At 37.5% G+C, this 21713-nt stretch overlaps 1 protein-coding gene across 4 annotated transcripts in view; it reads right to left on the bottom strand.

Moving 5' to 3' along the window:
- Positions 1–21713, bottom strand: part of DPP10 (dipeptidyl peptidase like 10) — a gene marked incomplete at both ends in the record, with an annotated part of 564196 nt that overhangs the window by 231756 nt on the left and 310727 nt on the right. For all 4 annotated transcript variants that reach the window (XM_082001551.1, XM_082001552.1, XM_082001549.1 and 1 more), the window contains 2 exons: positions 1550–1645; positions 9464–9578. In XM_082001551.1, the coding sequence (XP_081857677.1) occupies positions 1550–1645; positions 9464–9578 (211 nt within the window). The remainder of the gene's footprint in view (positions 1–1549; positions 1646–9463; positions 9579–21713) is intronic.

Genomic DNA, 21713 nt, shown 5'->3' with positions numbered 1-21713 from the left:
ATTTTTATGCATAGAACATTATGCACATTTTGAATGACAACTAGTGTTCTTAGATGAGAAACTTCATGTTTGAAGAGTAACATACAGCATAAGGATCTATGTACCTGCCTGCTTTTAGTTATCAATTTAATTGACAATACTGGCTCTGTAATAAATTTATTTGATAATTAGGAGCAGTATTTTTCAAGTAAGGTGGGGTCAAAGGCAGTTGCTTTGTGAATTTAACAGATAACAACAAATTCATCAAAAACTGCTTTAGGATTTAATTAGCCAAACAGTCTTACCTGGAAAAAAAGTTTTCTGCCAAACACAAGAAACTGTTCCTCTTAGCAATAGCAATGTTCTGGCTTTGCCCAATACCACAGTTTTTGGAAACCAGTCCAAAGAAGAAACTCAGGGCATCTCAGCAACTGTATGGCCACTGGATTAGCTGGGCGAAAAGGGGTGTCAGGAAACCAAATTGAGCCTCCCCACTCTTATGCTTAAACTACTGGATAACAAATAACTCGTCACCAGAGCTGGTTCTGGGAAACAAGACTGACCATACTTTTCTCCCTTTTTAACTTTTTTTTTTTTTAAAAATGCACTTACCCTTGTTAAGCCCATTTAATTCTTTAGAATATATCATAAAGCAACAACTTAATTCAATCATATAGCTGCCTACAAATGAAAACCAGTTCTAGTTATTACTGAACACCAACTTTGATTAGTATAATTGAATCATTATTTCCTACGCAAAGTTATTCTGAATTTACATACACAGTCACCAGATTTTCAAACTCCTACCTTCCACAGAGCACTCCTTAACAATACCTTATTTCGCACAAAGCCTATTGTTATTCCTTTCATTGTAACACCTGGCGTAATACAAAGATCCAACTATAACGACACAAAACAGACGGTCACTATTGCGTTACTTCTACGTTTCTTGCAAACAGAAAGAGTGTGAACAACCCATTTGATCAAGAGAAGAGTTCAATGAGTTGAAATGAAGTTTCAAAACAAGAAATTGTTTTCTTTTTTTACATTAAAACTGCATAATTCATTGGGAATCTGCATTCCATGTATAAAATCATTTAATAAAGTAGAACATTAAATACAATTTGTAGATGTGAGAAAATTACTAAGAGCTGTACAAGTATATCGAAATATTTAAGAATCCATTCCAAATGTGAAGAGTCAGAACCAGTTCTGAAATCCCGAAGTTCGGACATCAATAATATTTTCATTTTCCTAATTGATCCTTTTGTGAATCCATAAACAATTCCAGTTCTTAAAAACAATTCTACATCACTGCCTCAAACTGAGTCAGTAGCATAAACAGAAAATTTTAGTGGGTTTCCACTAGACAGAGCTTTAAATTTAGAAAGGCACTTCAAAAATTAATGAAACAGACATGATTCAGAACTACAAGGAAAACCGGGACACCAGCCAATTTCAAGAGCGTTAAAATTTTAACTGATTCTTTCTCAGCGCCTGGAGAGTGATATCATTCAATATTCAAAATTATCACCTAGTTTCAAATTACATGAGAAGTTTGAACACTTACCATTAATCCATTTGGCTTCTGGATTATGAACTATGAAGTCTTTTCTGAAGAGATCTTCCAAGGACAATCTGGTTTCTGATGAATTTGCAAGTTCATCTAAAATAAATAAAACAGGATCATTTTAGATAGCTATTAAAAACAATATATTCAGTGTAGTTTATAAAACATTGGAATTACAGAACCAAAATACATAGTTCAAAGGTCCTGTCAAAATCAGTAAGAATACCTTGCTCTTATTTTTTTTCACTACAAGAAAACATTCCATTTTTCTTCAATAAAGCTTCAGAAAACAAAGCGTTGGTACCTTATGGACAGGACAACTGAAGGATGCAGTGCTTGGCTATTTATTATACTGGGACTGTAGTGGCAAAGCTCCTTCTTCCCACAACCCTACACCACAAGGTAAGTCTGGTTACAAACGATTACAAAAATTTCCTGACAGCCAAAGGATGTAGACCATATTGATCACCTTCTACAGACAGAAACTAAGTAAAATACTCCTGTAAGTAAATTTGGAACTAATTTCACCTATTCTACAAATTAAAATGTAAAAAACCAAAAAACACCCCTATATGCACATTTTCTAGTCTGTGCTCACTCTCTGGTGATAAGCACAACATAACATTTGGCTAACAGCCTTGTGTTTTTCCCAAACATGATAGAACCCAGGAATATCGTGCTTCTGAACATTAGCCAACATTGATTTTCAAAGCAAAAAAAAAGTTGCCAGCTCCCAAAATCATCTCCATGCTTCAGAAAAGAAAAAAAAAAAGGCGCTGCTAAATTCTACTTTTTTTTGTGCTGTAGGTTAAATAACAATAGGTAGCAGAGATTCAACAGTGAACTGTCACAGTAATACGCGAAATCAGGCTTACTATTAAAGCAAAAGTTTTGCTGTCAAAACACAAAGTTTCCAATGAATATTCACTGAAAGCGGCTATGCACTTCACCTAACTGCTTCAGGCTATTTAGGAGAACAGCAGCTGCCAAAAGCCGCGTTATACATTGCCTCTGCACTAGCAAAAATATGCACCTATGCACTTCCTACACAATCAACCAGACAGATACCCAGTCAGGTCTTTCAATCATTTTACCACTATTGGGCAGGTTTGCCATAGATTATGGCATTATTTCTCTGCTCTGTGAGCTTTCCCTTCCATTGCGGCAGGCATCCACCTTGTCTACAAAAGGATCTTTTTGTTAGTCAGATTTTGTCCTTAAAGGTTGCTGATATTAAACAGCACCAGTGATGACAGACCCATAGAAAAACAATATCTAGAATCACAGCAGTCAAGGAGGAATCTTGTTATCTTGATGTTGACCCAATATGTTACCAACATATTTTTAACAAAGAAATGTGCTTTGTAAAGGTCGTATCCTGTCCTACATTTCAGATGAAAATGTGACCCCTTCACAGTGAATAAAGTCAATCATAGTTTTGCTATTGGTCTTTATTCAGCCAAATTTCTCAATTAGAGGCCCAGCTGAACGCTTACTGGAATCAATAACAATATGGTTTTTTTGCCTTTAAATGTCAGCACTGCCTGCTGCAGTCACTCCAGTTAGTATTAATAAGGTGCATCCTTGCTGTATTGAAGAGAAACTCCTTTTTAACACACAGAATAAATTTATGATAGACACGAGGCCATCACAGCTGCTTACTCCACGGCACTGCTGCATTTTGCACACACCTCCCAGGTCTCAGCAGGGCCCCGTACTCACCGTAATCAACTCTTACTGCACTTGAAGTCTTATAAGGCTAAGCATGCAAAGGTGTTCAAATCCTCTCATAAGACAAACGTTCTAATCCTTAAATAAGTTTTTTGCCCTCTTCCTACCTTCCAGGGATCAAAATAGCGTGTTTGGGGTTTTTTTCAGTCTCCATGTCCAGCCTGGGACACAGTATTCCGCTTGCAGTCTTACTAGAGCTTTAGAGCAGAGTAACATTATCTCTCTTGATTTATACTTAATCCCTCTGTTTACACAACATGGGACCTTGTTAGCTCTTGCTCCTGCCACACACTGAGTTTTTGTCTTCAAAGTAAGCACATGTTGCTATATATGCTCTACTCAGCTCCACAAATACATTCCCTGTCTTCAAAACCCTACTTCTAACTTAACAGTATCAAATACTGGGCTCTTCATATGCCCATTTTTCCCCTTTCTTCATAACCTTGCTGACTACCTACCCTCAATAAGCTGGTTTTCCATCACCTATTTTGATTCAACACACCCTTATCCTGATGTTGTTTGTGATCCTGAAAGGATTCCCCTTCTAACCATTCTTGAGTTTGTTTCTACTTACTGTGACACCTTATATCCTGACAGTTTGACAACTATCAATCAAGCTCACACAAGCTGTTTTGTGGCCAGAAGTTGTCTCACCCAAGACAGTTTAGTTTTCAGTGATTTTTCTTTTTATTAACTGTTTTAATAAAAATCACTAAAACAATACGTCAGCTTTGTACAGAAAGGCTATCAAAAAAGAAAGGTACACCAGCTCTGCTCTCTATCAAATTCACATGCCTGCCAAGAAATCCTGATATAAATTGGATGTTAGAGTAACTTTTTAAATTGCTGTTACTATTTCTAAGCTGAAAAAACTGGCATATTCATGCAATTTCACTATATGTTTGAAAAGGTTTTTTTTTAGTGTTAAATCATTACCAAAGTAGAGCCTTGTTTTTAATCCTTGATACTAGCTTTCTGCTCTGTTGACATCTAATATTGTATAAATTTTTTTTAATCTTACAATTTATTTGACATCAAAAGACTCTAAAATAGTAATTTAAGTTTCCAAAATCCTTAGTTTATATGTAGTAAGATGATGAACTACACATTGTGTGAACTCTGAAAACACTATACTGTGTTAATCTTTCATGAGCCCAAGCACAAATTAGTATGTACTTCACAAAGTACTTGTTTTATTTTAAAGACTGCCTTTTTCCACATTATGTTTATTACCACATTACCAAATAGCCTACTACCTCTTTTTCTTTTCCATTTTAAATTTTATTGAATTATTCCTTGAAGGAATTGTATTTCCAATGTCTTCACAGTATTTCCCACAGATTTCTATATTTCAGTCTGAAATTATATATATTATGTATAGAAAATGAACACAGATTACAGAAGATACAAAGAAAATAAAATGTTGAAACTAAATGGCTACTTTTTAACTATACGTCAGTCTAACAGCAGTTCAACAACTGGTGTGTATTTATTCAAAATGACAAACCTGCTTGGGCTTGATAAAATAGAAGACTGCATAAGTAGAAATTAACAGCCCTGTTAATTTTCATGAGTTTATAGGATATTATTTCTGCAGGTTAAAAGTAGTCTAAACACCTCATAAAATTCACCTTCTAACTTTTTTAATATTATTAACTCAAACTCCTTACTGACTTTTCTGTGGGGAAAAAAAATTAACACTAGAAAATAGGACAAAGGCTTGATGTTAAATGCTGTCTGAAAAGTGGAAAAACACCACTAGTAAACTGTATGCAAGATAAAAGGTATATCAATAACTGGAGATTAGTATAGTTTGTATTGTGTTTGCATGAAAAAGGAAAAAAAACTTGCCAGAAAGTAGTCAGATATCAAAATTCATTTGCCAATTTAGAGTAGTTACAGGGAACCTATATAGCATTGAACAGAAACCTGGATCTTCTGGCAATGAATTTCCACTTCAGCAAAAATAATTTTTACTTTTCTTTCTATTAATTTAAGAGTAGTATGAGAGATGGTGTGGAAGGGTTGATCCCAATCTTGTTCTAAACAGAATATTTATCTGTTGAACATAATCCAAATGGATCATCTTCCTAGAGCTTGATTTTACTCAAAACAACTTCCCAAAAGCATTTTCTGTCAGTTTGACTGACCTAAATGTTCCCCAAAGCATTTTATTTTTTTTTAAATCAAGGAATAGCAAAGCAAACTGAGTTTGCTTCAAGTCTATGATCAGAGTTACATGCCACTGTTCTCAACAGCAATTACCATATATCAGCACGCATGCTTTAAATGCTAACATCAATTTCTCAGTAAAGGAGTCCCACATAAAGCATTTGAGTCTGACACACCTTCAGAAACTGTAAGTTAACATAAAGGTAGAACTACTGTCATTCCCAAAATGAAAAACAGCCTTAAGTGTTGTGGCAAAATACATGTACAAGGGTGGCAATACCTGTACAACTCTTAGGCTGTTCTTAGGTGATTTTCAATATTAAAGCTTCCAACTGCTACTACTTCAAAACTGAGACATGCTCAACTGGAGATATTGAAGAGTGGTCAATCAGATAGGTCTTCAGATAATTCCTACAATGTGGAACATACTGTCATAATGCAAAGCACGAAACCATGCCAATTTAAAGGCAGGAGCGAGGCCCTGATCCCAGGAAATGTACCTATGAATATTTCAGTATGTACAGGTATGTGATGAAACTTCAAAAACATGAAACAGAATAAAAGCAGAACAAGAAAGATACCTGTGTCATGTTTATACTGACATACAAACCAAATGATGGCACTTCATAAACACCTATTTCTGTCTCTGCACTGGCCATTAATCCCCGATAGAAAGAAAGAGATTATTCCCAAGGTATTTCCTTCTTTTGCTCTCTCAAATACTTCTCCAGTAATCATCTCCAACTATTACACAAAAGTCACTAGATCAATAATTAAATTGCCCCAGAGGATAGACAGGTTCATAATTTGAAACTCCCAAGTTTCTCCACACTCTAGGTCCCTTACTTTAACAAGAGTAACATCATTCTTTGATATCTTAATGCACTTTCTTTACCATTGCACTTACCCAATTGTGAAGAAAACTAGGAGGGATACTTGCCTGCAAGCCTTCTAGTCCTGGTTACAGCGCAGTGCAGCAATTTGTACTTGGTGGGCACAATGGATTTTTTTTAATACACTCCTTAGTCCACAGAGGTTCACATAGAGCTGTTCAGCCCCAGCAAGAGGTTACTGGACTGAGAGTCCATTCATACTCCACAACTAATCTCTTACTTTGCTGAATGGTTTTGTCTTCCTTTCCATCTCTTTGTTGAGAACATTAATACATTTATAATGTTTCTAAGTATTAGCATAGATGAAAAGCAATATAAAGGGGACCAAAATATTACTAATATTGTTGGTGGAATTCACTAAAAACACAACCATAATTGCAACACAGATATGTCATATTTTAACAGAAGCCAAGATATCAGTACGTCAAAATATATCTCACATTTCAACAAGTTCCTGCTTAGCATTGTATACTCAAGTTATATCTCATGTAATAAAATACAATTTAAAAAAAATCAAGAATTTCGATTTCGTTTTAATACTGCTTGTATCTTTAGCAGAAGGTAAAGTCTCTTTGAAGGCTTTTGTATATAACTTAACAAGCTTTTTAAAGAAAATCTTCTATCATCTCATGTGAAAGCATTGATCCCTCTATTTAAAAAGGAATAAAAGCTGTTGCTCAAAGTTTGAGTGAAGTCAAATGACAACTGTTAAAGCGTACATGGACCAGAGTTTCTTATATTGTGGACAAAGCAATGTATACATAATTGTAGGCAAAAGAGAGAATTTCTGTTGGATTTGGCATATCAATAAATACACTTTTGCCTCCACAAAACTGTCAACAAAACAATCAGGCTTCTGAACAACAACCATCTGAAATTATTATCATCTCCAGAAAAAGAAGCATCATGATGCACAGTGTTTAGGGGAGTTTACATGAAATCTAAAAATCATCCATCGGTACAGGCAGAACTAATTAGGGAAAGAAGTCTCTGATGCTCAAAAGAGTATTTGAAATTAGAGGCAATGCACTGTGAACTATCCCAAGGTAATACAGGAAAAAATTCTCACTGTTGCACTCAACATCTTAATACAGCTTTATTATATTTTATGAGAAGAATTTGTAAAATCAAGTATTTATAATAACAGATTGGGAGCACCTTAGAACTGAGCACCTCACAATAGTCAGACCTGTGAGATAGTCTCCCAGTTTTTCCTCCCCTCAAATGCTAGACATCCCAAAGTGATCTTACATATGTTCAAGACCAGATAACTTCAGCTACAGTGATTAGTACCCACCAGCAAACTGGCAGAGTATCACAATATTTTCTTCTAAAAAACATATGTATTAATCATGAAAGTGAAGGGGAGCAGCACTGGCTAGGATCAAAATAGGGAAAGTCGCTGTCCTACAATGTACTTCCAAAGCTTTCTTTGGTAAGCATTTCCAACCTGCAAGAAACCCCAGTTTTACAGGTCTATATCATTTTGGGAAAAAGGTTTTTATTTATACCAAGCTCTACAGTCTCTATGGGATATCTTAGAGCATCTGAGCTGACAGAACTAGTTTTCACTTGCATGACTTGAACTGAGATGTAGGTCCCAGCTTAGATCAAGTTTTCCAGCAAGCTCTCTGGATTTTGAAATAGCCTCAGAGATGTTGTAATTCACTGAGCTTTTTTAACATATTAAAAATATTAACATTTCCCTAGGTTGTTTATTCTTTTTTCCATGAGTGCCCTCAAAGCCTTCAATTTATGTTTTTACATCATTAATAATTCTATATAGATATGAGACAGAACTGATGTTTATTATTGTGGTTTCCAGCATAACACTTTTGGGATTTTGTGAACCTTAAAAAAAAGTTACCTCTCCTTGAAAGGAAAAAAGTCTTCTGTCTTAAAGCGTACCAGGATATGCCACCACTTGCCCTTAGCGTCTGTTTCTTATTATTCCCTGAAGAAACTCCTATACACTGAGACTACAGCAGCACAACTTTGCTTTAATATTTCTCAAAATGCTCTAAGTGGAAATAAGCAAACAGTCATTTCTTTATGAATGGTGCTGTCCAAGAAATGCTACATAGTAGCAATTTATACAAAACAAAGGAAGCAGAATAGTCCATAGTCTTTCCACATACTTTCTCCAGCTTTCCCTCTGACAAACAAAGCTTTTTGATCCTTTTCCATTCAGTCTCACCACCTCCCTTTCAAGCAGCAGCAGTCTACTACTGTACTTGCTCATGCACAGACCCACCCAGCTTCCCTTGACAATTTCATCCCGTAGTCAAATTGTCTGGAACGATTATTTAACTAAAACACACTTCATTAACCTTTTGATTTACACAAACTGGGCACTTGCATAGCAGAATATTTGCAGACCAATATTTACTATCTAGACATGCCATCCAAATCAGGTACTTTACACTGTAACTTTAAATCTGACAAAAATAATACAAAGATACTTTTTCTTTAAAATTTGTGCAGTCTTTCCTTCTCTAGGTTCCCAGATATAGCTAAATTGTTGCTGCCCCAGCAGTAAAGTCTTTAGAAAAAGTAACTCAGATCAAATTAGAACAACAAAATAATTAAGCATAATTATTTTATATGTTCTACTGCTTTTTTGTCTCCTACTTGCCCTCCCGCTGCCTTTTTTTTTCCTGTAACTGAACTATTAACTAATCTCCCCTCTCTTTGAGAGAAAAAGAGAAGTTTGCATGTGTACATATGAAAGATGCATGCTTCTGCTTCAGTGAGAAATTTCATTCTCAGTATTAGTTTTCCATGACAGACAGTTTTCTCATTGCTTATCTATGAATCTGAAATTACACCAAGACACAAGTGACAAATTCTTACAGTCAGCTCACACCTGCTGAGGCTAATGAGGATTGCTGGTAGCCATCTCAAGGCTAACACAAACCTAAGGACCTACCACAAAAGCCAAATGCTTCTGCTCCACAAGGCCTCTGCTAACTCTTGAGTCCCTACAGGCACCAAATTTATAGTAGCCAGAAGTTAAAAATGCTTAAGGGCAAGAGATGCTTTAACATATATATGTCATTTCAATGACTACATTATGAATCATACACCTTCAGTAAGATAAAATAAAGAAGTAGGTTACCTGGGGTTAAAAGTATGACAGACATAGTGATGAGTGAACAAACAACTAGAATCACCAGCAGCGCAATAGCAATTCCCTTCCAGTTCCTCTGCGGAGGGCTGTTACTTCCAAGTTCCTACAGGAATGGAAAAAAATAAAATAAAAGGAAAAGACCATGTTTCATAATCATATATTTCTAGAACTATTAGCGATAGAAAAATTGCTCTGTGCAATAGTCATAATCACACCATGGGAGGTGATCATGGTCCCTCCCCTCTCAGTAGTATACGCAGTCATCCAAAGGTGTGTAACTCATGCTTTTTTAATAGATATCCTTTCTTTTTAATATAATTTTGTACCCCTAAAAGACAATCAAATGAGCTTATACAAGCTGTCGAGAATACAACTGGTATTAAAATGTGCTGAACATGAACTTCAGGACAATATCAACTAGCAGTTTACAAGATAATTACAGAAATGAAATGTAGCAATTTACTGTAATTCCACCTAACATGGTATGGACCATAAAGGTTTAAATACACATCCTTTTTAAATGTACACTATTAAACTTATTTGTAATAGAAAACATTTATAAAACTGCCTGAGGCTCCAACTGAAGTCACACAGCTCTTCTTTTCTATACAGCAGTTCAACTGTAAACTGTTCCCCTATTACTCATAAAAAAACAACAATAGCTTATAACAAATGTTAAATGAGTGCTTCTGTAACTACTAGTACACTTAAACCTACATTCTCTGTGGTTACATGTTTAACTCCCATTAACTCCAGCCAGACACCATTTAGGTTTGTCGGTAGTAGCAATGCATTACCTGTGTTCACAGTACAGTTTGAGACCAAACAACATATAAACATCTAACAACAGAATGACAAAAAAACTACAACAATTTTTAATACAATCTGGATTTCCTCTCACAGAAAACAACATTTTTCTCTACCTATAGCTGGCAAGCTTAAATGTTTTTCTGCCACAATGACCCGTGCCTTTACTATCTCAAAACGAGATGGCTGTGGTAAGACTCTCTGTGAAAAGAAACCTGGGAGGGACTTCTCAGAAGATCCCATTTAAGCCTACTTAGAAAGTTGAGTTGTGTTACCCCAGTGCTTCATGGCTTGCACAAGCTTCCACTAAGCTCCAGCTAAAGGTCAGGTAAGAAACATGGGCTTTAGCCTACACTTGCCCTCAATGACAACCCCACGTAAAAGCCTCTCTCCCCCTCCCCAGGACCTGCTGCCATAACATGCACCAGCAGAGCCCTGCAAGGCAACATTCTTGTGCCTCCTTGGCTGATGTATATCACCTCAACACATGCACTACCCAGAATGGCATGTCTAACCATGTCTTTAGCTAGTGGGCATTTTTTTTAATCCCTTACCTGTTCATTTCTACCTCTAAGATACAGTTTCTCTCCCTGGTCCTCTTCTCCGGGAAACATAAGGGGAATTCCCCTATGCAGCCTCTAAGCACTCCCACAGGGGAAGTCTCACAGGACCCCCCAGGCCATGGCAGCTCCCAGCAAGGAGCCCCCCCAACACACCAACATGGCTGCTGCCTGTTGGGCCCCAGCCTCCCGCCTGGCCTAGGCTTCACTGAGCTTGCTCATTTTAGAGATTGTCTCCTCCTCACCAGCAGAGAAAAGTAGCCATTACGTCTACTCCAGTTCAAACTCTAGGCCACAGCCGATCTTCACAGGATGAGGTCCCTCACCTGACAGGCCTTAGCCTTCCCCTCCTCACAGCTGAAGCCAGCTCGGGCCTAGTGGTAAATGGCCGCTGGCCAGTCTGTGCTGCTCTCAGCCCGGAGACTGTAAGAGTAATTGTACTTTTTAATTATTACACAAATCTCCTCTTTGGTATTGATACTGATGGAATGGCAGATAATGGATGATGTTCAATTATAGCACAGAGAAGGAAATTACTGAGGACAGCTGCAGCACAGCGTTAGCGGCCAGTCCCTCTCAGACTGAACTCTGCAGCTTTCCTGGGGATTGTCATGCAGGAGAAGCCCGATTACCATACCCAGCAACGCATCTTTGATGCCCACGGTTTTTACTGAAGTTCAGGACTCCTGTCTTCCACAGACAGGAAGAAAAAAATGGTGTAAGAAGGAAATCCTGGTATTGGTGTCCTTCTCCCCATCCCACTGCTCCTGTCTCCCAACCCCTTGTAAACCTTCCTGCTCCCCTTCCTTTCTTCAGCTCCTTCTGATTCACTCCCACCTCGTTAAGCACTAATCACCACAGCAACTTCCTGACTAGCCTTAAGGATGGTTGGTCTTCAGGAACCTGTATGATGGCTTCACAAGCGCCTCTGGTGATCCCCAGGACATGAGGATTCAAAGGATCCCCAGCCTTTTCACAGGAATACACAACTTTGACATCCTGCATGTAAACTCAGATCCATACTATTATTTTCCCTTAAGTAAGAATCATTTTAAGGTTAATACACAGTCTAGAAAATATGAACATCTTCTAAATGTAACATTTAAAAGTATGCATGCATACATACAAAAGTATAAGCCTTATTCATATGACACTTAGCAGAGTCCCATTGTAACAGAAGAACTAGCAGCTCATACAAGCAAGTGGCAGTGAGAAAACTGTAGTTACCCTCCGAGAATGGTGAAACCCTATCCTAAAGGACTGAGTGAAAATGACAGAAGCTGGTCAACTTGACGAATGTTTTCTGTACCAAAGACTCTAAAAAAATGTACCAAGTCCTCATTATTCAGAAGGTTCTTCTCTGCAGACATGAACATTGTTCAGTTTCTAAAATTAAAGCTCCATGTTAAATACTTCTGCAATTTTTCAAAAAGGAGTGTATCAAATGGATGAATCTACTATTAAGCATACAACACTTCCTGGTACCCACAGTGAGAAAGAAGGGGGCTTCCAGCTAGCTGAAGATAGAATCATAGAATCATAGAATAGTTTGGGTTGGAAGGGACCTTTAAAGGTCATCTCATCCAACCCCCCTGCAGTGAGCAGGGACATCTTCAACTAGAGCAGGTTGCTCAGAGCCCAGTCCCACCTGACCTGGAATGTTTCCAGGGATGGGGCATCTATCACCCCTCTGGGCAACCTCTGCCAGTGTTTCACCTCCCTCATTGTAATAATTTGGCAAAATTTATGAGTTCCAAATCATTAGATTAGAAGTTATTAGAGGGTCATGAGAATGTTTTGATATTGAGTGACAACATTCTGGTAAGACATTTGCAAAATTAATGTACACTAACAAAAAAGATTTGATGAAATCTAAGAAAAATTACTTTAATAAGGTGAATTCATAGTACAACTCATACCAGAGATATCTCCAATCAATCTCTTGATGTTAACCAATGCAACTCTTGGACTATAAACTACAAAGTTTTAAAATAGAGTAAGCTGCTGTTCTTCAACAATACAATGTTTTTAGCCTTGCACTGCTTTTCAAAATGGTCATAAGCAAAAGGCAGTTAAATAGATTTTTAGATCATGTATCATTAGCAAGACAGGAGCTGTCATTTTTTAGTATGACAAAATAGAGGCATTCAAGAGGAAACATCATAGAGCGCCACAGAATGAGAAGCTTTTGACATATAGTTTTTCCATAACTAACCTTTAACTGGCACATAACAACGACGAACATGCAGATGGAGATTTAAGGATCTAATCTTCTAAATAGGCTCTTCTATTAAAGTAGTTTGAAAAAATATCAACTTTTGAAGGTGGTGTTTTATATATAATGCTATCTATAATGTTATTATGGATTTTACAATCTAACTCTAATGAATCAGAAAATGGCTGCTTAAAGCATAACACAATTGCAAGTATTCTCATTATTTAAAGTACCTTCTTCACAAGCCATTTAATTGCACTGTTGCCAAAACCAATCCCTAAGTAATATACATCTCTGAAAGTAATTCGTGATTGAGTAATATCTTACTAAAACACAGCTACAAAGAGAAAAATCCATTATACTGCACACACACAAAAATGTACACCAATATAATAAAAGCTAATGCTTTTGGCCTATTCCTGCCAAATGCTAAAAACCACATTTTACCATGAGCTTTTAATCACTACCATCAGTGAACTCAACGTATGCAACCCAAAAGACGTTCTAGCCTAAGAGCCTAAACTTTCTGCTCTGTGTTTGTCTCCATGTAATCTCTGTTGAAAAGACCCCTGAAAGGAAAAGGCTTGCTGTCAGACCGGTTTTACAAAAGCAGGTATTATATGGCATTACAGAGGTTGCATGTGTAATTAAGTGTTCATAGGAAAATTTTGCAATAGTAACCAAAAGAAAGGCTAAAATGAAAATCTGCAGAGACTGAGACATGAGAGGGATGACGGGTTGAGGCTGTCAAAGGAGAGCATGAGTCATTTCAACCCTTCAGCATCCCTCTATGCTAAATCCCACCTGCCACTGCAAAACAAAATATTTCAGAGGGAAATGCTGAAAAACTATATCCAGAAAATACACAAAGCAAATATAAATCAAATATGTTGAAACATTTTTCTCTCTCCTTTTCTAACTCATTTCTAAATATATTCTATATTCCCTCTCCAAACACAATTTACTGACTGATGACAAACCGATTCATTACAAGCATGAAAATCTTTTAAGTACTAGCAGGACATAGCTTTGAATTTCACACTGTATGGCATGTAACCTCACCAAGCAGTTCTGAAGAGTTGTTCTCTGTTTTTGAAGGAAATACAGAGGCTGACATGAATGTTTCATCTTGAAACCAAAAAACTACAGAATTACCTCCATAATAGCAGTGTTACACCTGAATGTAACAAGAAGATATAACCCAAGTTCCTATTACAATAGAAATAACAACATGAAACTAATTTCCATTAAATTTATTTCATATAGAAATACTTTTTAATCCCTTGGCACAGAAATGCAACTGCTTATAGTTCAAAAGTGCTTAAGTAGTATTGGGGATATCAATTTGGGAAAAAGAATCACTTAAAATTAATAGATGTAGTACCTTAAAAAAAAAAACCCTCAAATATTTCCATATTTTTACCTAAATAAACCTACAATCTTTCTTGTAAGTAGCATAACCAGAAAAAAAAAATCACAGCTTCCTTCCCAAGGCTTATCGCATTGCACAGTTTTATTGTTAATCAATGAGGATAAAAAGCCTTTAAGACATAATTTTTCTAGCAAGCATGTACAACTAAGGAGACAACAAAAGGTCAGAAAATATTGCTGTAACATGCTGCATTAATAACTCAGGTTTTTGAATTATCTTAATAGCATTTTCCTGATTTCTTGGAAAACTATTTATGTAAACCACAATACAATTTCTACCATGGAAATAATGACAGAAGCAGCAGGAGACTGCCTGGTACAAGCAGGCACGCTGAAGGGCACTGGCTAAAGCCTGGGGACCAGAGAGTGCCTCTGCCAGGCTCTTGCAGAAGAGGCAGGTTAGTTAAAATGCAGCATCCCCTTTGGGAGGTGAAATGAAAAACAAAATTTAGACACGTGAGAGCTGGCATTTAACTAAACTGCTTTTTCTCATGGAAATACCTGCTTGTGCTACGATCAACCTAGCTGATAAATGGTGTGATGAGCCAAATATAGAAAACATGCATTTATCTATAAAAGAACAAGAATTCCACCAGTTTCAACTATTTCTGCTGTGTACAGCTGGATCCAGCTCAAAGCTAAAGCGGAAATTCTGCCATTATTTCTGCAGTCTGGAGTGAACTTTACCGGGTTTACACGCTCAGAGGCACATGTGTGCAGATGCACGTTGGTGTTTACCCCCAGACTGTGGGTATTTGAAACAGAAAACCCATCAGCACTGAGCTGCACCACTGTCTGGTGGTTGCCTCATTTTGTGCTGGGGCACTAAGGGCAGATGAAGGATCTTTCTTAGAGGAGCCATGGGATGTAGCAGTTTCTGCCAGCACAGAATCTTCTGAAGCCTTGAATGAATCGTCTTCTTTCTTTTGTCTTTTTTTTGAACTGTCACCAGGACAAAGCCTACAGAGGAAAGCCCTACGAAGAATCACAGCCTTGCCTTATTTTGGCAAGAATTTCAGGGGTAAAGTGCATTAGAGTAGGAAAAGCAAATGTAATTTGCTTTGCAGTAAGAATGAGTCTCACTCTGTAGCTTAGATGTAATCACAATAATATAACTTAATGAGTCCTCCAGCTTCTACTTCATTAAACTCTACCATTTGCATTCCCCAAACATGAAGAAAAGGTGATAAGCATAAAAAGACAAACAGTTTCATGCCATATTGCAGGTGTTTTAAAAGACAGACCCAGGATACTTATAACAAAAAGATCACGGTCTTTCCAGAGTTCTTTATATAGCTGGTCCTGCAACTGGTATTAAACTCTACCTGCCTTGATTTTGCAGTGTACTATTTGTAGGAAAATTACCACAGCAAGTGTTTAGAATTCGTGATGAAATGATTGCCTCCATTCCTTCCCAGCTGTTTTTGAGTAATCACATGGCCTAGATAGCAAGAGAGCCCAAAAGACAGATCCACAAAGTGGCACAGGATAGTTATAATCCCTTTGCATTACTACCTATCATTTCCAACCCTCATGCTCCCTTTACAATTTGCCCTGTTATAAGATCCTATTGCTCCAGTTCTCGTCTGAATGATTATGGTCATACAATTACTTTCCCCGGTCAATATCTTTATTCATCAAAACGTTGGTGCTTCTTTTCAGAGTCATTGTAAAATGCCACTTTCACAGGAACGCACGACTCTCCGTCAGCTCTGCGGATAACAGGCATTTTAAAAAGAGAGCAGTTTGTTAGCAATTACCCTGCTTAAAACAGGTGCGGGATTTGGATATGGGAACAACCTGTCTTCATATTTTTATTTCTCTGGGCTGCGCTGGTAAGAGAAAGCCCTCCTTTTGCACAGCCAAACTGAAAAAAAACAGCCCAATCCTAAACTAATAAAACAAAACAAAACAAACCCCAACCCTGTTTTAGTAAAAATAAGCTAAATGAATAAATGTGCACATCTAAGTCATTCTGAGAAGTGTTAATCACCCACACCAGTTATGTATTTCATTAACCTTGCAAAACATTTTGTGCCTTTTTTCAGCCTTGATCATTTTTGTCTTAAGCAGCGAGATTTTTTTCCTGGACCTCCAAGTGCCCTAAATTTTGGTAATTTTTTGTATTTTGGAACAGCTTTGTCAACACCCTTAGTTTCTACTATTCACAAAAAAGATCAGAAACATTTATGGAAACTATTTAATGTATTATGGCTAGCACTAAGAATGCATTTCATATTTTCCAACTCATTTTGCAGTGTACCTTGTAACATTTACTTAAACACGAGCTAGCTATTACACTGGACAAACAAGTAAAAGCCTAACTTGTAAAGCATTCTACCGAAATCCCTGTTCAAGGTCTAATCACAGTAGACGAGTTTAAAATTTTGTTCCTTACTCATACGTGCAATAAATACAAAAACAGGGATAAAATGGGGTCAGCACAACTGATCAAAACAACATGGCACATATGCACAAGTTAAAATTTGTGGCCAGCCACTTTTTTCATATGAACACAATAGTATTCACATTTGCAGCATGGAAAAGCAAAGGGAAAAAAGCAAACTAAAAAAAACACGTAAAATGCAGGTCACAGAAAATACTGCCATAAGAACTGCTGAATAGCTGGGGCAGAGGGAGACTCGGATAAAATAATAACGGATGACAAAACTGTTTTATATTGGACGTAAAAACCAGTCATGATGGAGAGACAAGCTACAACAGGCAGCTGGGTTGCATCTAACGCACTTCCATGAAGAGGTACGAGGCCAACGTTCAAGTTACTGCAGCAGCAACGGCAACTTCATTGAGACTCGGGATTTCGCAGCTGTTGTCCCTTCTCGCCCTGTGCTCACACTCTTTGAGTTTGTTTCTAACAAGTTTCAGAACTAAAAATGCTGTATTCTTTTTCCAGTCCAGGAGAAATACTTGGAGAATTAAGGAGAATAACGATGTTCTGGCAAGATGTGCATAAGTATCTTGAGATTCAAAAGTACTTATGTACATGAAAGCTACAGATAGCCACCTATAGGGACTTTTGCAAGTTGCTAAGTAGAACAGCTGCTTTATTAAATACGTCTCCTTGCAACACTCAGCCAATCTCCCCTGCAAACCTCACCTCCAGATGGCTGGTTGTCGAGAGGAGTGACGCGCGCTTTTGGGGGTCTGAGGCTCACTGCTAGCCCCACTGTGACTCCAGGTTATGCTCCCCAAGTCCTCATCGGACCAGAGCTCCAATATTCACACTGTGCTACATCTTCTCTTCCTCACACAAGTCTCATCTTGAAGCTAATGAGATTTTATGAAAAGCTATCTTTGTATCTTGAAGATTGCCTGCAAGATTACATGGAAATAAAGCAAGTGGCTCGTTTCCAGTGAGCTCATGCATCATTAGTATCTAAAGGAAATCAACAATTCATTTGCCATAATTAAAGAAAATTCTTAATGTATTTTACTAAAGCAAGTAATGACAAGGACAAAAGAGATGGCAAAGAAGCAGGCACAAACATGATTTTATTGCAGGTCATTACGATGTAAAAGAAGAAGTCTATATGAATACTGGCACAGTCATTTATGGCAAAAAAGGTATTTCTTCCTCTATTTCCCATATATATATGTAATATATACAATCCTATATATTTCAAGATATTCCTATTGATCCAAACTTTAATGAAATGTCACAAGATAGTAACATATTTCTTCCATTCTTATTACATTGAAGAAAAATCCCCCAATCAAGTAAAATAATGTATCTTTTAAAAAGGACGTTTAAAAATGGATGAATACAGGCTATACATGTTGCATACCTACAGATCTTTCTACAGAGATAACAAAGTTGTTTTCTAGAATTTGTCCTTTTCATTACTCAGAAGTTAAATTATACTTTGCCTGATTTTCTTTAAAAAAAAAAAACAAACTTTTAAAGGTATTTTTATTTCTCAATATATTTGCAAGGTCCCATGACAGACAACTTTTAATACAGACATAGTAGATTTTGGCATTAATGAGCAGATCTCTTTGACAACATAACTTTACACTTCACTGAAGGTTAGAAAAACAGGAAAGGTTACTAAACTGCAGTAATGTCACAAAGTCAAATTCAGGTTTATGCCACATCATTTTGTAATTTAAATTGAATACAGCACCCCTATATTTAGTGGCGTAACACCGAGCCCTGCACTGGAGCATAACTTTAAAGACAGACCACTGTTAGATTAGAAGAACCAAAAATCGCCTTTTGGAGTTTCTCATTGTTCAGGTATTTCTTACACCGACTTAATTTTATCTCATTTAGGAGTCCTGGAAAATGGATTTGACAGAAACATCTTTTTAGATGAGTGATATTAAACCAAGAGTTGTCAAAATATGGAAGAAATTTGTAAAGGTTATTTTGCAAATTTACATTGATTTTTTTCTATTTGTTTTCAGATTTAAACAGAAGTTACTTGCAAATAAAACAAGTAATTTAAATCCAAATGTGCCTTAATAAGTCTTTGTGTGCACATATATATGTACACATATACACGTACCACTGACTATATATATAGATATATATTCAAGCCAACATTCCTATAAATAAATTAAAATGTAAATAAGCCAAAGAGTGTCAGTACCAGGAAAGGGAAGACTGTAATCTCTGCATTTAGGGGATCTAAGGCAGGAGAAAGTTAGATGAGTTTCCCCAGGTCATGTGAGAATGGTAAACCAGCATCCCTTTACGTAAGTATTTGTGAACAAAACTGTAGCAAACAAAATTATCTGGCCGGTAGCACTGGGTTCTAATTAGTAACTTATAATTTAGTTTTTCACAGTCCTCTTCATGATTAAGTTAGCTGCTTTTCCAAAAAATGGAATTTTATTTAAAGCGGAGGAATACTGTAATTCATCAGAAATAAAGACATGGTTTTCTCCTGCATTTTGTTTGGGGAAAAAGACCAGAGAGGTGATCAGGAAATTTGTAGATTGGACACTACATACTACGGTATGCAGAGATACATACAACAACCCAGGGGAACCACGATCACAGTTCACTTAAAAACAATGGAAGTCCTTACAGCACTAATGACATAACATTTTTCACACATACATACACACACAGAGAACTTATAAAAAAGCGTTTATAGAAAGACTATGGGTCACCAAATCATCTCCTTACATACACTCCACTCAATTAAAACGCAAATGCAGTACAAGGGGAAAAAAAATTATCAGGAATTTCTTGGCTGTGTTACAGGATTCATTGATTTCAACAATATACCTCAAGATAATGTAAAAATCCAGCTTTTTTTTCCCCCTGCAAACTCTTCTTACTTTAATGGCCAACCCTATCTACAGAAAACACTTCAAAGGCCTTTTACCCATTATGTTTCATGGGGAAATGTGAGCCACACAATAATTTAGTAGCTGTTGACTAATTTAAGGAAAATGGGAATTCCTCTTGGTGGGACAGAGTGCTTTCTTCTTCTACAGGTGTTAAGACAGTTCTGCCACATGGGCATGCCCATCAGCACCTAGCCTAGGGCAAGCTTCATTAAAGAAGTGGGAAAAAAACATTAAGATCTTTAAAACATTACTTTTGGCTCAATTAGATTAAGTTAAATAGTCCATCGCTTAAGGTTTTGAGATCCATTTCATCCACTCATTTTCCAACTAATCATGCTATTCCTCTCGTTATTGATTCAGATCTCATTTGCTTCAGCTGAAAGATTTTGAAGTGTTGAACAGTGTCCCTGCTAAGCTCACCTCCACTACCCGTTTGCTCATGGAGGGGGACGTTCAGACCGGTGTACTGCTGGGTCTGGCTGCGACGGACTTAACTTTCTCCGCAGCAGCCCGCATGGTGCCATGTTTTGGATTTGTGGCTAAACCAGTGTTGATAACAAACCAAGGTTTTGGATATCGCTGAACGGTGCTTGCAGAAGGTCAAGGCTTACTCTTTGTTTTTCTTTTTTCGTCTTAGGCTCTGGGGGTGGGACAGAAGTTGGGCGGTGACACAGCCGGGTCAGTCGAAACGAACTGGCCAAAGAGACTCTCCGTACATGTAATGCCATGCTCAGCAATAAAGCTGCGGGGCGGGGGAGGTATGTTCCGAATGGCCATTGCTTAGAGACTTATTAGAGTCTTCTTAGACTTATTAGTCTTATTAAAGACTTAGGCTGGGCATGTATCTGCTTGTGGGAGGTGGTGAGTGATTGCCTTTGCATCACTTGTTTTGTTATTTCTTTCCTCTACCCATCAAACTCTCCTTATCTGGACCCACGAGTTTTCTCGCTTTTGCTCTTCCTATTCTCTCCCCAGCCCCACGGCGGGGAACGAGCCAGCGGCTGTGCGATACTCGGCTGCCAGACGGGTCAGCCCACCACAGGCACGTATGCTCTCTTCTCACAACGTTCTCTTGCATCTACGTTTAGTGACCACACCACACGTTATCTCTATTCCCTTTCCATGAGATTGCATCGTAGCCACCCTCAGTATAGCAGGAAACTGCACTCCCTCCGAAACAGACTGGATTAAGAGTCAAGATGCTCCTGTTGGCAAGCTTTTCCAGTTGCTGTCTTCATTAAAAGCCAAAGAAATAAGTAGATAGATACACTAAGGTCTGCTCTAGCAAAGCTTGGACATCCTGAGAAACAACTGAAACGACTGTAGGAATAAATAATCCCTTGAGACTCCGACTCTCGGTTAAAGCTCCTCTTGCCACAACAGCTGGGAAGTTCCAATCCTGTAAGGGACATACAGGATTAAGCACAGAAGGTGCCTAGATCTGGTATTTGTGGAGTTAACAGAGATAAAGCAGGATGGAGAGGAAAACCAGATGACGGAGAAACAGACATTTTATTACTCTACGTGGAGTTCCTACTTTACATACAGCTCTTGTTCAGCATGGCAGCGTAACGAACGCAGAAGAGCAATAAACTGTATTACTGCAATTTATGGAAGGGTGCCCACAGCCCATAGATTTTATTGGCTGTGGGTTAGGTAGTATTATTTCAAGCAGTGTCAAATAGCAATACTTGAGTTATTTCTTGTGGCTAGTTTACACTTTTTGTTAAATCAAGGATATGTCTGCACTGCACAAAAAGAGAAAGTAAAATTCCATTTGTGTTTCACCACGTTTTGGTGGAGGGGGGAATGTAAATGATTAGAACAGGTAAAACAAATATGGAATTAGTAATTGCTATAGCAATCACAGTTCCTCTGAAGCATATAGTTTTTTAATCAAAGC

Source organism: Phaethon aethereus, assembly GCF_964289735.1.
Source record: "Phaethon aethereus genome assembly, chromosome: 6".
NCBI lineage: Eukaryota > Metazoa > Chordata > Aves > Phaethontiformes > Phaethontidae > Phaethon > Phaethon aethereus.
Note: the sequence above shows the minus strand (reverse complement) of the source record. Positions and strands in the feature narration are given on the sequence as shown.